Source organism: Blastocystis sp. subtype 4, assembly GCF_000743755.1.
Source record: "Blastocystis sp. subtype 4 strain WR1 chromosome Unknown seqid_0287, whole genome shotgun sequence".
In the NCBI taxonomy this organism is placed as follows: Eukaryota; class Bigyra; order Opalinata; family Blastocystidae; genus Blastocystis; species Blastocystis sp. subtype 4.
The window spans coordinates 1-15,697 of record NW_014569260.1 but is presented as its reverse complement, the minus strand read 5'-3'; the positions used below and the strand labels follow the sequence as shown (position 1 = coordinate 15,697).

The 15,697-nt window shown below is 37.3% G+C and overlaps 6 protein-coding genes across 6 annotated transcripts; 5 read left to right on the top strand and 1 right to left on the bottom strand.

Moving 5' to 3' along the window:
- Nucleotides 1-33: 33 nt before the first annotated feature.
- Nucleotides 34-1,080, bottom strand: JH06_4483 (hypothetical protein; the record flags this gene model as incomplete). Its single annotated transcript, XM_014670359.1, is given in 5 exon segments — nt 34-247; nt 278-433; nt 464-853; nt 884-1,053; nt 1,069-1,080. 5 exon segments carry the CDS (start codon nt 1,078-1,080, stop codon nt 34-36), a joined length of 942 nt encoding a protein of 313 aa, XP_014525845.1.
- Nucleotides 1,081-4,447: 3,367 nt separating this feature from the next.
- On the top strand, nt 4,448-5,994 carry JH06_4482 (histone-lysine n-methyltransferase; the record flags this gene model as incomplete). Its single annotated transcript, XM_014670358.1, has 3 exons — nt 4,448-5,293; nt 5,321-5,773; nt 5,803-5,994. The coding sequence occupies 3 exons, from the start codon at nt 4,448-4,450 to the stop codon at nt 5,992-5,994; spliced, it is 1,491 nt and encodes a 496-aa protein (XP_014525844.1).
- Nucleotides 5,995-7,101: 1,107 nt separating this feature from the next.
- Nucleotides 7,102-8,300, top strand: JH06_4481 (hypothetical protein; the record flags this gene model as incomplete). Its single annotated transcript, XM_014670357.1, has 4 exons — nt 7,102-7,216; nt 7,249-7,520; nt 7,551-7,790; nt 7,821-8,300. The coding sequence occupies 4 exons, from the start codon at nt 7,102-7,104 to the stop codon at nt 8,298-8,300; spliced, it is 1,107 nt and encodes a 368-aa protein (XP_014525843.1).
- Nucleotides 8,301-8,729: 429 nt separating this feature from the next.
- On the top strand, nt 8,730-9,305 carry JH06_5231 (thymidylate synthase; the record flags this gene model as incomplete). The annotated part of the gene is made up of 1 exon (XM_014670356.1): nt 8,730-9,305. The coding sequence occupies one exon, from the start codon at nt 8,730-8,732 to the stop codon at nt 9,303-9,305; it is 576 nt and encodes a 191-aa protein (XP_014525842.1).
- Nucleotides 9,306-11,057: 1,752 nt separating this feature from the next.
- JH06_5313 (hypothetical protein) lies at nt 11,058-12,076 on the top strand (the record flags this gene model as incomplete). Its single annotated transcript, XM_014670355.1, has 2 exons — nt 11,058-12,018; nt 12,042-12,076. The coding sequence occupies 2 exons, from the start codon at nt 11,058-11,060 to the stop codon at nt 12,074-12,076; spliced, it is 996 nt and encodes a 331-aa protein (XP_014525841.1).
- A 124-nt stretch (nt 12,077-12,200) lies between these two features.
- JH06_5714 (twin-arginine translocation pathway signal protein) lies at nt 12,201-14,502 on the top strand (the record flags this gene model as incomplete). The annotated part of the gene is made up of 2 exons (XM_014670354.1): nt 12,201-13,561; nt 13,620-14,502. 2 exons carry the CDS (start codon nt 12,201-12,203, stop codon nt 14,500-14,502), a joined length of 2,244 nt encoding a protein of 747 aa, XP_014525840.1.
- Nucleotides 14,503-15,697: the final 1,195 nt, after the last annotated feature.

The window sequence follows — 15,697 nt, the reverse complement described above, 5'->3', positions numbered from 1 at the left end:
GAAATTTGTTAAAACAAATACAGGACTAAACGATCAGTTCTTTTTCTTCTCTTCTTTCTTTTGAAGACGATTCAATTCTTCTTTCTCTTCTTTCTCAGCATTTCTTCGTTTCTCTTCTTCTTCTGATACAGGATAACATTCACCCCAAATACACACTGGACGATCTGTCATCATTGCAATGAATTCTTTACGACTAATCATTGCATTCCGATCAATCTTTGAGTGTTCTTCACGTTGACGGAGAGCACTTCACTTTACACCTCATTCTCATTCTTACCTATCCACCAACTCACCAGGAGTCGCTAAAGCGAAGTCATTGAGAGGGAACCCTTTCTTTTTCCGAGGAAGGAAATCAACAGGAAGATGATAAGTCTCCAATACACAACTCATTGCATTCTCAAATTCATCGCGATTCATCTTCTTTGATGGATTTCTTTATATCAATACACTTTCATTTTTATACTCTTTGAATAGACGGAAAATTGCTTTCACTCGATCATCATTGTCTCCATGAACCATATGTAGAATGGCCATTAGTAACACATTCACAGGAATCTTCACTTCATTCAACTCCTTCAAGTCTTGATACGACAAATCGTCTTCAGTTACATATGAAGTATTAACATCTTGTGAGAGAACAACAGAAGGATTTGAATTGTCAGCAGAAGAATGGATGGGGCAACGATTGGATGATAAACGGTCAAATAATCGATCTAAATGATAGATAGATGAGATCTCATCGATTCCTCCATTTCGTAATACTTCCAACATCACACTTCGGAATTCAGATACTGTCATTTCATCAGGATAGTTTGACTTCAACAGATGAGCAAAGTAGTTGAAGAAGGAAAGACTCTTTCTTATTCAAACCAATTCGTCTTACTTGATATTATTCTCAGAACATAACTCCTGACTTTCTTCTGCTGTTAATGGACACTTCTTTTCATATGCTTCTTGAACTCGATCATGACGCTTTCCTTCTTTACTGATCTTCACAAAGTAACCAATCAATCCAGCGATAATAGAAGTACTTGCAAACACTATTCTATTACACTTTCATTTCTTAACCACTTCCAACATAATCAGAAACGCGAAACTATCGTTGAAATATCAAGAATAGAGAATACTTTTGGTTTGGATCGTTTCGAAGAGGAAGTAGATGAAGAGGAGGAAGTCTTATGAGATTTCGATGAATTCGAAGAATTTGATGCTGATGAAGAAGAAGAATCAGTTGAAGAAGTCTCTACAGAAACAGAAGACTGAACTCCAGTTCCAGTCGTTTCATTAACAATTCCGATTCCAGAGGATGATAGAGATCGAGAAATCAATGAAATTGGAATAGAGGATGTTTGAGAGAGATAGAAACGATATCCATATCTCAATCTAGAAATGATGAATGATAGAATGAAATAGACGAGATAGAAATGCGATTCAACATGTAATTGTTGAATAAAGTCAATAAATTGAATTGAAGGAAATAGATTGATAATCAGGAATTGAATAAAGAGAAGATATTTGTGTGAATTGACGAAATCTTGAATATTGAATAGAATCGTATTTAGTTTATTGAATTCTATTCTAGATGTATATATTGATTGATTGATATTGATTGAATAGATCGATAGTCTGCTTTGTTGAGTTGTTTAGTTTTGATATACTAGAATTGATGAATGGTAAGAATATTGAATAAAGAATGAATTAATTGTTTCATTTGTATGAATGATGTTTAAGAGTGTATAGATGGTAAGTGAGAGTAAAGAAGATGTGGATCTATCAAACTGTAAAGAAGAAATTGAATCCGCTGAAGGGAATTCGAATGATTTGAAAGAGTCCTGTGCTGTTATAACTGACTTGAAAGTAGAAGAGAAAGAACATGTTGTTATCAGTGAATTGAATGATAAGAGTATATCAAAAGAAGAAATTTCTCGAGATTCGTTGAAAGAGACTGCTACTTGTTCTGTTACTTTGTGTAAATCAGAGAATGTAGTAGAGAATACTCCTATGATTCCTGAGACATGTACTGATATTCGTTCTATCAATATTGTTACTTCTGTCAATAATGGTATGACTGAGATTGTTCCTGGTGATCTCAATATTCCTCCTATTAATGCTTCTACTGATGCTAAAACTGTTGATATCTCTGTTGCTTCCAATACTGTTCCTGTTGATGCTAAAACTGTTGATGTCTCTGTTGATTCCAATACTGTTTCTACTGACTCCAATATTACCAACAGCACCACTAACTCCAATATTACTAACACCACCACTAATTCCACCACCAATGACATTCCAAGTGATCTTGAAGAACTTCGTCTTCTCTTCTCTTCTTCAGGTCGAGGCCGTGCTCGAGGTCGAGGTCGTGCTCGAGGAAGAGGAAGAGGAAGAGGTCGAGGAAATGGTTGGACAACACCAATGTCGATGGAACGAGAAGAGAGTAGTGATTCAAGTGATTCTCTCGATATTGAAATGTCTCGTGTTCTTCGTCGATCCACTCGATCTCTTCGTTCTGATGTTCCAATTGAAGAGGGAACAGATATGGATCATTCAAGTCATCCAAGTTCGAGTGGTCGTGGCCGAGGTCGTGGTCGAGGTCGTGGATGGAGTTCTCAAACAAATTGGAGTTCAAGTGATGAATTTGATGAATTCGATGAACGAAATAGTCGGAAACGATCAAATCGTCGTGATAGTAGTCGATTAGAGGATAAGCGTCGTCGAGGTATGAATGGAAGCAAAGATCGATTGGATGATTCTGATGGTTCTGATAAGAGTGAAGAAGGAATTCATCCAATAGAAACAATAAGCATTGAAGAATGTGAAGATCATGAAGAGAATGAAGGTGTATTTGTGAATACAATTGTAAGTAAGAATGGTCAAGTATTGAATCTACCTGAGATTCATCCTCCTCCTGATTGTTTGATTCAATCGATTCGTAATTCATTTGGATGTTGTTTATGTAATAATCGACAAACAGAAGATATGATTGTATGTAATCGATGTAATGAAGAGTATCATGCTCACTGTCTGTATGGAGAAGAGTATGACTACAATGATTGGTTATGTGATGGATGTGTTGAAGTACTGAGTTGTGTGAGTAATGGATTTGATTACTTGCGTTTACGATCGGAGATGATTGAATCGAGTGGAATGGCTCCAATGGGAACTCCTCATAACAAAGGAAATGTGAGTATATTTGTAAATCGAATGAAATGGTTGAAGAGTATTTGGAATGATTTATTGGGAAGTTGTGTGATGATAAAAATGAAGAATGAAAATCGATTAGGTCGTGTGATATTTGTTGATGAGAATCGATTATTGGTATATATAGTGATGAAAGGAGAGTATTGGTATGAAAGTGGTTGGTATGCATTAGAACGAGGAGAAGTGAGTGTTCTTCGTGATTTGCTTTGGATGAATGATGAAGAAGGACTTCATATTTGTTGGTTGATGGAGGAAGTGGATGAAATGATTGGATTGAAAGAATGGAATGATTCAATAGACAGAATAAGAGCATCTGATAACAATTCAATGAATAGTTCTACTAATCAAATCAAAGTATTGGATATACTACGAGAGAGAGTAATGATTGTGAATCGCAATTGTACTTCGAAATTACGAGATTGGCGTGAACATCGACTTGAACTAGAATTCAGTAATGAACAAGAATCGATTCGGTGGGAGATCCGAGTTCGAAATGAGTTACGATCAGGGATTCCTCTGAGTGTTCCTCGTGATCATATTGAATTGAGTGGTAAAGAATGGCTATACAAATGGATTTATGTTTGGAGTCGTCAAGTAGATTTCCCATTAGGAGGCTGGTGTCGTGGTGTAGTTCTTCATTATCGATCTCTAACAGGTAAACACTTCGTTTGTTTTGAAAGAGATGATGTTCCTTGTTGTTGGTTATATTTGAATCGTGAATATGTGATAATGGAGGGAGTGTGTAATGAGTATGTAATGAAAGAATGAATTGAATGATAGAGATCTATTGAGTTTGGAACCAATGAATGAAGAGTATTGTTGGTGTTGTCTTCGAGGTTCAAGTCCAAATCATCCTGTTCATCGTTGTGTGAAATGTGGATTGTATTGTCACTTGTCATGTAGTGATCCTGTGTATCATGAGAATGAATGGATGGATCCTTTCATTTGTTTTGCTTGTTCAAAATGTGCTGGATGTGGAACTGAAGTATCATTCTATGGTCGATGGGAATCATGTGAAGTATGTGGAGAGAGTATTCGATGTTGTGAGGAATGTCGTGAGAGCTACAAGAATGGATTGTTTTGTAACGTATGCCTTCATACCGTGAGTGAGGATGAATCAAAAGAGACTTGTATTCGATGTAGTGAATGTAAGTGTTTGGTTCATATGGATTGTGATGGAATGATAAAAAATGAAAAGGAAGAAAATGAGAATGATTTGTATAGTTGTCCGTCATGTCGTCGTTTGAAAATGAAGGAAGTATTGAATCATCTCCAATGTTTGGATCCACGTGGTGTATTCGAACATCCAATTACAGAAGACATTGCTCCAAACTATTTCGATATCGTATCTCGTGAGAATGTAATGTGTTTTGAATGGATGAGAAATCGTGTTGAAAGGAAAGAGTATAAGGATCCTCAGGAATTACGTGATGATTTTGAATTGATGTGTTATAATGCATTTGTGTACAACAGTGTAGGAGATGAAGTATGGGAATGTGCAAGTGGAGTATTTGATGGAGGTGAGAATGAATTGAATACAAATCTGAAAGGAAGTATTTGTGGTAAGTATGGAGAGAAGGCAATAACAACTCGAACAATGAAGATGAAATCATCAGTTCGACCTGAAGCAAGTGTGAATGCAAAGCAAGCAAGTTTAGAGGCTTCAAAGATGGTTCGATATATTGAAAAGATCAAAGCAGATGGAAGTAAATTGGAACCTCTAAGTCCATTGGCTCCTCCCTATTCTGTAATTGAATTGGGTAATGTGACAGAGCGTGTATCTCCTCAATATGGTTATACGATTGCAATGGAAGCATGTGTGAGTTGTGGATCCTTGGGAGATCGAGATCGAATGTTATTCTGTGGTGATTGTGGTGAGGCTTATCATGTATTCTGTGCAAGTTTGAGTGGAACTGTATCGATGGAGATGCGTCGTGGTTGGCGTTGTACAAATTGTAAGATTTGTGAAGTATGTGGATTATCGTTAACAAGTCTGTTAGGAGATGGAGATGCAGTATGTTCTTGTAATCGATGTGATCGTGCTTTCCACAAAGCTTGTTTGAAATACTCAGATGAAAACAATCTATCATTGTTGGTATGTGGATTCTGTTTTGATTGTAAGAAGTGTGGTATGCATGGAAGTCCAACAAGTTGGTCGTACCACAAAGACTATTGTCGTAATTGTTACTTGAAAGAAGAACGCTTCCGTTTATGTGCTGTATGTGGTCGACCTTGGAGTGCAAGTGATAGTGATATGGGATTCTGTGAAGGATGTGAACAATGGATTCATCGTCGTTGTTTATCAAATGATATGATTGAATGGCAGAAATGTGATTTGACTCGTTCTCCTTATCATTGTAAACGTTGTCGATCTGTTGTTTCTCCTTCAAATGATTCTCTTCCTCATACTCCTCTTTCGACTGTTCGTTCTACTAGTGCTCCAATCAATGTAATTCAAGAACGTCGTCAAGAGTTACGTATTCGTGAGTTGATTCAAGGAGATGTATTGAGTCAGAATGTTCGATCAAATGCATTGAATCCATTGTTATTAGATCTGGCTCGTGTGGTTGTGCGAGTATGATTGAAAATGAAATTGAATGATAGGCAAACAATATTCTCGTTCAGACACTTCCTTTGAAGAATCAATTATCAATGTTAAATGAGAATGGATCAAGTCGACGCGACCGTTTGAAGGGAAATATGGCAGCTGAAGATGTATGTGAACGATGTCGTGTATTTCTTCAATCTCGATTAGATAGTCATCAACAATTAGGTATAGAACAGAAAGAGTATTAAGAAATAGGGGAACGAATTCAGAGTGTATATGTATGTGATGTTCGTTGTGGAGGAAGTCCTCGAGATGTTTCAGATTCTGTTCTAGATCAAGTTCTGCATCTCTATTCAACTCCTCTTCTTCTTGCAGAGGATGCTAGTAAGGCAGCTGCATTCCTTTATATTGCTCAAAGTGTCTTTCCTGCATTCTTTGATCCTTCAAATCCTTTCTCTCCTGTAGAATGTATGTTAATTGCAGGAAATGTATCTGTTCCTCCGATGATGCGATTGAATCAATCTTCTTCTCACTGTGAGATTCATGGTCTTCATGGTCTTCCTGATCATCCTTTTGAAGATTCTCGTATTTGTGACTTATGTCTTCAACGAGGTGATTCAATCGAGTCAGGTCGGATGTTATGTACTCTAACAGGTGAATGGGTTCATTTGAATTGTGTATACTACAGTAGTAACATTTCAATTGATTCTAAGAATGGAGCAATTCAAAAGTATACTCAGATGAAGAACAAATCTCGTTCAACTCGTTGTTGTATTTGTGATCGAACAGGAGCATCAATTCGTTGCTGTTTCCAGAATTGTCCTTATGCATTTCATTTTGCTTGTGGTCGAGAGAAGGGTTGTTTGATTCGTGTAAACAAAGAATCTTTCTGTCCTCGTCATCGTCCTGGTCAACGTTCTCGCAATCGAGCGAATGAAGATGATATCACTCCTTCCAAATCTACTCTATCATCCCTTCCAATTCCTGCTAAGTCTTCCTTTCGATCTACTCCTCCAGGATCTTCTAGTCCTTCTCGTCCTCTAGACTATCGTGTAGCTGTAGGAAACATGGAATTGTTTACTACTCGATTCAACTATCGTGTTGTCTTTCCTCCTTTAAAGCTGTAGTTAGAAGGACTGAGAAGTGATGTATAGCAAACTATTCCCAAATGAATATCTTCGATTAGGTGCTTTGACAATAACTCATCTGGGAACATTAAGTCGTTCTCCTTATATGCATAATCGTAACTATCTCTTTCCTGAACAGTATCGTTCTTTCCGCATTTACTGGAGTACTCAATCAATAGGTGAAGTAGGATTGATGAGAGAATGGAAATGTAGCGAACTCTGTATTGTATGGAAATTCTATCAGAACAGATCTCAGATGATAAACCAAGTATTCGTCGTCCTGTATTCCGTATTGTGGATGTGATGTGCCCTGAAGTGTCATTTGTTGGTAACAACATTCATGGTAAGAATAGTTGATAAATATCACTTCAGAAGTGTATGGTGCTCTTCATGAAACATTACGTTCTAAAGGTCATTATTCAAATCTTCGGTTACGTGAACGGATGGAAGAACATCTGGATGCTTATCATTGTCGTGGTTTGGATGGATACTCTTTCTTCGGTCTAAATCTCCCTCATGTTGTCTTTGCTTTGGAAAGTGAACCAAACAGTGTATATCATGCAGTTCCTCCTCCTGGTATTGTTGCTTATCAATATCATTTGATTCAACCAAAGAGAGAAGATGTTATTCGAGTTCGAGAAGAACGTGTAAGAAATGAAGGATGATTGAATAAATAGTCAAATGAAGAACATTTGAAGATGAATGAAAAGAGCAAAAGTGATTATGAAGTAGTCAATCATTCGAGTTGTAGTCGATGTCTAGCTGTCGAGACGTGTGTATCTCCTCTCGCTTGGACACTATCAACTCTTCGTCAGACTTCTCATGAATCTCCTCGTCCTCTTCGTTCTTCTCGGAGTGAAAACAATAGTGAAGCAACAAGTACCAGTGAATTGTTACGTCAATATCGAGTTCTTCAAGTGAGAGAGAAGTAATTCAATCAATCATAGTCTCGTCCAACAAGTGATCAATTAGTAGTGATAAAGAGCCTAATTCATGGATGGGGACTATTCGCAAATGCTCCTTTCACTCGAGGTCAAATGGTAATCGAATTTGCTGGAGAAGTATTAAGTCAATCAGTAGCTAATGATCGTGAACTAATGTCGAAATTGGTCGAAGGAATGAAGTGTAGTTACAATAAAGTGAAAATGGGCAGTTGCTACTTCTTTCGATTGGATAATGATCATATTGTAGATGCAACTGTCAAAGGAAATGAAAGTCGTTTCATCAATCATTGCTGTGATCCAAATTGCTATGCTCGTGTAGTTAATATCAATAATGAAAACAAAATCATTTTCTTTGCTCTTCAAGATATTAATCCTGGAGAAGAAATCACTTATGACTACAAATTCCAATATGAAGATAAAGAATTGGTCTGTTTATGTGGATCTAAACATTGTAATGGAAGAATGAATTATCCTGTTTATTAGACAAATCACACATATTTCAGTTCTCTAAATTACACCATTATCTACCAGGTGATTTTCATTAATAGATATTCTATTTAGATTCTTATTTACTCGTAACTCAATAAAAGATTCAAGATACTATATACAGCAGTATCTTCAGTATGTTCAAAGATGGGACCGAACCCTAATTATGTACACTTATGTTTACTAACTATATTTCAGTGATAGAATATGAAATTAACACTTTATAACCTATTTAAGTGGATGTAATTGAAAATGTGCAGTGTGAATTGATAATCATAAATACAATACGGTACATTCCCTTTCCTTGTCAAAATGGTAGACAAACCTTGGATTATCTTTATTAACATATTAGAAGCATTCTACTTCATCTGCCTTTCTATTTCTCGTATAATTCAACACTTACTTTCTTTGTTATTGGTATAACAGATGCGTGTTATTAACTTCTTAAAAGCAAAGAACCGTGATGAATTACGTCAGTGGTATGCAAAGAATCATAATATAGCAAAAGAGTGTTGGGTAGAGGTAAAACGAGGTAAACCTACAGATGGTGAACATTTTTGGTATATTGATGCTGTTGAAGAGGCACTGTGTTTTGGCTGGATTGATAGTACAACAAAGAAGTTATCTTCTACTGTTACTGTTCAAAAGTTTATGCCAAGAAGTAAACGGAGTCATTGGACGGAGTTAAATAAAGAAAGATGTCGTCGTTTGGAACGATTGGGTCGTATGACAGAGGCTGGACGGTCTATATTGCCAGATATGTCACTATCAAGTTTTTCGATTGATAATGACATTCTGAAAGCATTACAACGTGACCCTGAAGTATGGAAGACTTTTCAAGGTTTTCCGGATTTGTATCGACGTATTCGAATAGATACCATACAGAGTCAAAAGAAAAATAACGAATTATTTCAGAAACGGTTACAAAAGTTGGTTGATAAGACTAAGCATGGTCTCATGTATGGTGAATGGAATGATTATGGGAGATTGTTGGATAATTGATGCTTCTTTAATCGGATGAGTTACGTTGTTTTTCATTAGAAACTTTCTTGTTTAATGGATATCAGTAGTCTTTTTCTATGTATTCTTACTTTCATTGTAACAGTTTATGAAAGTAGTGGGCAGTAATACAATGGATATGGAAGAATACTAACAAAGAGGGGTTTATATCAGAGTTAAGTTATCATTGTTCAGTCATGAAGACACAGAATTGAGAGTAGTAAAGGTTAATCATTGTAAATGGTAATAGATATGACAAGGAGGGATAGAATGCTTGAAAGAGAACGATTTGATGTTCAGCATGAACTGTTGATTTCAGTTGATTTCAGTTGATTTCAGTGATATTGAAATGAATCATAATAATCTTATCGAAAGAATTGTCAATTGAGAATGAGTAAGTCTCATGGATCCTATGATGGTGCTGCAGCAGCTTCGAGAGGATACAGTTCTCCTGGTATTATTCGTGATTCTCCAGCTGCATCTGAAATGAGTTCTGCATGGTCGAGTGGAAGAGGAGTCAGTGAAGTGTCTGGTAACCAAAGCGCAGGAGCTTTGTATGTGAATAGTCATGGAGGAAGACACTGAATTGTTTGTTGACAAACTCATTCAGCATCTAACATCTGTTATCCCTTCCTCTCCTTTCAAATGGTTCTTGACAAATTGTATCAATGGACATAGCTACTAGTTCACCGTATCCAAAATAATCGTATGCTAATGAAGATTTCAGTCTTATGCTACTGTTTATCAATTACTAGGAATAGTGACTATCATTCACTCCAATCAGCAAATGACTTATCATCACATTTACTCTCTGGAAACTGGATAAAGAAATCCCTAAGTGATTTTTTTAGTTGTAAGAAGAGTTATCTGTCACCTTAGCAATTGTTCTACTCCCTGTTAGAATGATAATCGAATTAGTGATTGGATTCCACAACAATACCATTAATAAATATTGTAATCAGCTTCAAACGTCTTATTCTTAGATTGGCATTGATTGTATTAAGCAGACCGCTAATGTTGAATAATTCCCGTGGGATTCATTCATCCATTATCTATCTTCAAAGTGGCGGTATAATGTGTGCTAACATGGAATGAGATTTCAACTGAATCATGCTTTCATTCCTGTTCCTTATTTTGCTGCTACTCCTTTCATGTTGTTTTTGTTTGTTTCTTTGACTGTAGTTGGACATAGTCTATCTTTTTCATGTGGATCGGAGGTAAATGTGATGACAATTGGAGTTTATAACAGTTTCTCTTGCAATATTACCTGTCCCAATTATTCCATCCTCCCTGCTCTGCCTACCGGTGTTTTCTTTGGAAACGAGACATTTTATGGAACTCCTGTTGAGACCTCTCCGTTGATCACCTACACGGTTAACTGTTACGGAAATGCTGGTACATTTTCTCTTGGAGGTGGTTGTTGTGTTTTGTTTTCATTCGTAGTTCTCGGATACCCCACTGAGATCAGTGCTGGTTTTTCTGAACAGAATGTGTTTATTGGTTTGGCCTTTATTCCTATTCGGTTTACAGGAAACACTGTATTTTCAGAGTATTCTATTACTCCAGCTTTGACAAATGGTCTTGAGTTTGATGAATCTACAGGGAGATTATCTGGTGTGTACACAGGTAGTGTTGGAAGAAGATCATTTGAAGTAACTGGAAAGAATCAATATGGTAGTGTGTCAACAATGATAACATTAAACTTCCAACGTAGATAGAAGGAATAATGAATGATTGTTAGTTCCATCTAAAGCCATGATTCCTGGTTTAGTTGCTTGTTATTACTCTATGGCTGGGGCAATTCCCTATGAGGAGGATTGGTACTATAGCAATATGGCAGAATCCTGTACCAGTCTGAAGATATTGGATCTGATAGATGAATTTGATTCAAAGGAACTAAAACATACTTGGCCCGGTCTGGATGATCGAATAGAGACCTATTTCTCAGGAAGCATTACTGGATATCTGAATATTGGTCCTTCAGCTGATTATGTGTTCCATATCACTTGTGAGCGTTCAGTGATTCTCTACTTTGATACAGCAACCACACCATTGATCTATGCTTCTGTAAGTGGAACACATACTGCTACAATCTATCTCACAACTGGTCGTCATTTGATGCGATTGTATTTCAGTAGTGGTGATTCACCTCGTCTCTTGGTTCAGTATTCTTCCCCTGCAGCAGGACTTCCACTAACAACAATTGACGACACAGTGACATTTGTGGGAGGAATGGCTCCTTCACTTCAAGAGAAAGATATCACAACCTTTGTTTCTGGAACAATTGAGACCACTCGTCCTTGTATGCGTGGTTCTTATATCACTTCATTCACTGTCTCTCCTCCATTTCCAGTAGGAATCTCCATCAATTCTGTTTCTGGAGTGATCAGTGGTTCATCTTCCTTGTATTCCTCTATGGATTATGTGATCACTGCTTCAGGTCCTTTGGGCTCAGTAGCCACAACCATTCATGTGACTGTGGGAATTGATCCTGTGAGTGGATTGAACGCGAAATATTATCAACTTCGTAGTGGGCAGATTTGTAGTGCAACCTACTTTAGTTCTCGAATGCTTATTGAGTTTGCTGATACAGTGGATGCATCAATCTATCATCCTGAATTGCCTTTAGGTCATGCTTGGTCACCCATTCCTCATGAGTTGTTCTTTCGTAATTTCTATGTGAAATGGAGAGGTTTCATTGAAGTGGACATTTCTGGTGATTATGTGTTTAAGTTGGAGAATCGAGATGGGGCAAGAATGATGGTTATGGGTAATCTACTTATCAACAACTGGAAATGTGCAGATGAGATGATTACAAAGGAAGGATCAATAACATTCAATAGGAAAGGATACTATCCAATCCAAGTTGAATACTTTGCTATTAGCGATACTTTTGGAATGATGCTGACCTGGAAGAGACCAGGAGATGAATCATTTGTAGCTGTCCCAGACTCTAAATTGAGTCACATTCCTGATGGTTCATTCACATATACGACTCAATTCACTCATTATTATCAGAATGTGAAGATCCCTCCCAATTCTCCTGTCTTCGTAGGGGTTATTTTGAATAATCCAGTCTTCACTTCAGATCCAGAGTTGCCTCCAGGTCTGAAGTTAACCGATGGATCCATTACTGGTACTCCTTCTGAACGTACAGCTAAAAAAACGTATGTGATCACAGCAAGGAGTGGTGGTCTGTCATTATCAACAAAGATCGTATTTGATGTGTCATATGTTGCTCCTCCAACCCGTCTGTCGATCAAAGGAGAGGATGGAGAGGAAGTGAATGAAGTGATAGTTGAGCAGTTTACAGATATGGCTCCTCTCATTCTAGAGTGTAATTATGCCCATGTGTCTTGGAGTATCGAACCTGATCTTCCACTTGGTATGTCTATTGATCATAAAAACAACAGAATCAAGGGTTGGCCAAAAGCGTCTCTGTCTCGTACCAGATTCACAGTGAGTGCTTCAAACAGTGGAGGTTCTGTTCAAAAGATTCTGTATATAACTGTGACAGGATGTGAATATGGTCAGTATTTGTACACACCAAATGTTCCTGTGATGGGTGGACTGCTGACTGTTACCAAGGACAATGATACAATCTTTGAACAGTTTGTCAATAACACGGAATATAATGTAGTCCTGTGTATCCCTAAGGACAACTATAATATAAGTCTGATGTGTTATCTTCCACAACAAGTACCATGTTTTTTCATACTAAGAGGTGAAGATGGATTGACCTATACCAAGATAGTTCTTCCTGGACGTCGTGGAGCGACAACAGCGCTATCTACCAATGTGACAAAGAAACCGCTACTCAGCCTTCCATCCTCGAAGAATCTACGAGTACGTGAACGCTTTTCTATATCCATTACAATATCTGGAGTGTATTCTCCTCTTGTGATTGAACCTTCTCTCCCTTCAGGAGTAACACTCTCTGATAACGTGTTATCAGGAGCATTCATGGATCAAGGAACCTTCATTTTCACAATATCAACATCGAATCAGGCTGGTGAGGATGAGAAGGTGATTGAGTTTGATGTTGGTACTTGTCCAGATAATCAGTCCTTATTGTTTTTATCTCGTTCCAATGGAAGAAAAGGAGAATCATTGATAATCTACACGATGAGTGGAGAGGTTGTGTTGTCAAGGAAGTTTTCTGGTGAGGCTTATGAACAAGCATTATGTATGGCAAATGCTGAGTATCGAGTAGTGATGAATACGACTCTCTCTTCAGGCAGTTGGGGTGTGGGTGAAGAGTTATTGATCAGAGATTCATGGAATGATTTGTTGGCTTCAATGANTTTCAGATGGTAGTGGTGAAGCAGTAGAATACTTCACAATCAATTATGTGTTATTGGATGATCAATTGATGCGTTATTCTTCTGCTTCAGGAATGAGTGAGGAATGGAACTCATTGGATTTCAAGGATTCTGATTGGTCGATAGGATCAAGTGGAGGATTTGGTCATTTCAGAAGGAATACTGTTTATTTCCGTCGTGAGTTCATTGTTGATAATAAGAACAAGTATCCGATATTCGCCTTTGATCTGGAGGTTCTGGATGGAATCATTGCATATATCAATGGAATTGAAGTGGTTCGTCGTAATATGCCAATGAGTGAAGTGAATGAAAACACATTGGCAATAGACCGATATGATCAGTTGATTTGGCATCGTACCAGTATTCCTTCCACTCTATTGGAGAATGGTCGAAATGTGTTAGCAGTGGAGTTACATCGATATGGTGAATCATCTGATACCAGAATCTATTTTGATATGTATGCTTCCTTGTTATCAGGCACTTGTATGTTACGAACAGATCGTGGATATGCTACTGATAGTCATCATTCACTCAATCTCGAGAATCCTCCTTCTGCGGCATTTGATGGTGATTTGGAGACATCTTGGAGAGAGAACAATCTTCCAGTGTTCATTCAATTCAACTACAATTATGATCGATTTGAATCCATCAACAAGGTTGTGTTACGAGGAACTATCGATTATTCTCATCAACATCCAAAGAGATTTGAGATTATTGGAATGATTTCTGAAGAAGAAGGTGATGTGTTGGCTCAAGTGGATGATCGGAACATATTCACAGAACCTCAGAGTAGTGTTGCTGTTGTGTTTCCGAATAACAAGTCTTACAATGGATATCAAGTAAGGATAGAAGAGACGAATGATGAGAGTATTTGCTGAAGTGGAACTCTATACCTGTCATTTTGTATATTGTCCAAAGGAGAAGGGATGGGATAGTATTATGACTGGAGAAATCAGCTATGGAACATGTCCTCAGAATTCATTTGGTGAATCAACACGATATTGTTTGAAGAATGGATTTGATCCTGTTTGGGGTAAGGTGGATCAATCAACTTGTCTGTCGATACATCCTAGTTCTTCTGTTGCCTTCATTGACTTTAAATACATGATATCATCTTGTACGATAAAGAATTATGATATTTGGGTGTACAATCGACTCATTGATGTGATCTCTGATCGATTATTGGTGAGCAAACATAGTATTAACATCTTCCTGAAGAGGGATTGTTCAGATTCTGAAACCAAGAATGTGTGTTTCAATGTACGAATAACAACACATTCAAAGGTGACTATGTTTCAAAACAGATTGTAGCTCTACAGCAAGACATTTCATATCTGATCTATAAGGATGCTCCAGTAGGATTCCCCAGTGGAATGTACTTTGTGATGGTTGAATCCTATTGTACGGAAACCAGTATCAGTGGGCATGGTGATAACTATTGTTGTGGTTGTAGTTATGATTGGTGTTGTTGGTAGTATGATGTTCTTCCAGAGAAGAAAGAAGAGACAGGGTTCATCTTCATCTTATAAGACTTCAAGAAAAGAAACAAAGAGTTTGTTAAGAGATATAGAGTGTGATTGTTTGTGAAATCAGAAGAAACAGGAAATGATGAAACAATAAGATTGATGAAGTAGACTGATACAATGAAATGGATTAAGAACAAGAATGATGATGATTGATCACAACAGAAGTGATGTTTCAAACATTCTAAACAGTCTCTCTTCTTATTATTCACTATTCATCACGATATCATCTCTCAGAGAGAGTGTAGATAGTTGAGTGTGTTGATGTGAATAGGAGATGTTGATAGAGTGGATGGATGATGTATGATGATTTGAATGGGATACGTTGAATGAGAGATTATCAGAGATGACACAATTCATATTCAAATCATCATGATTCGATATAGAATAAGATGTGTTGTGGATGGTTTGAGTTGATGAATAGGAGTACAATCAATCACTTCAATCTATCTCATGTATTCACATAGGATATGAATGATATCATCATTCATTACCTCCCATCATCACAATTCTCATTGTTTTCATCATTCAATCCTCTCTTCTTCCATTA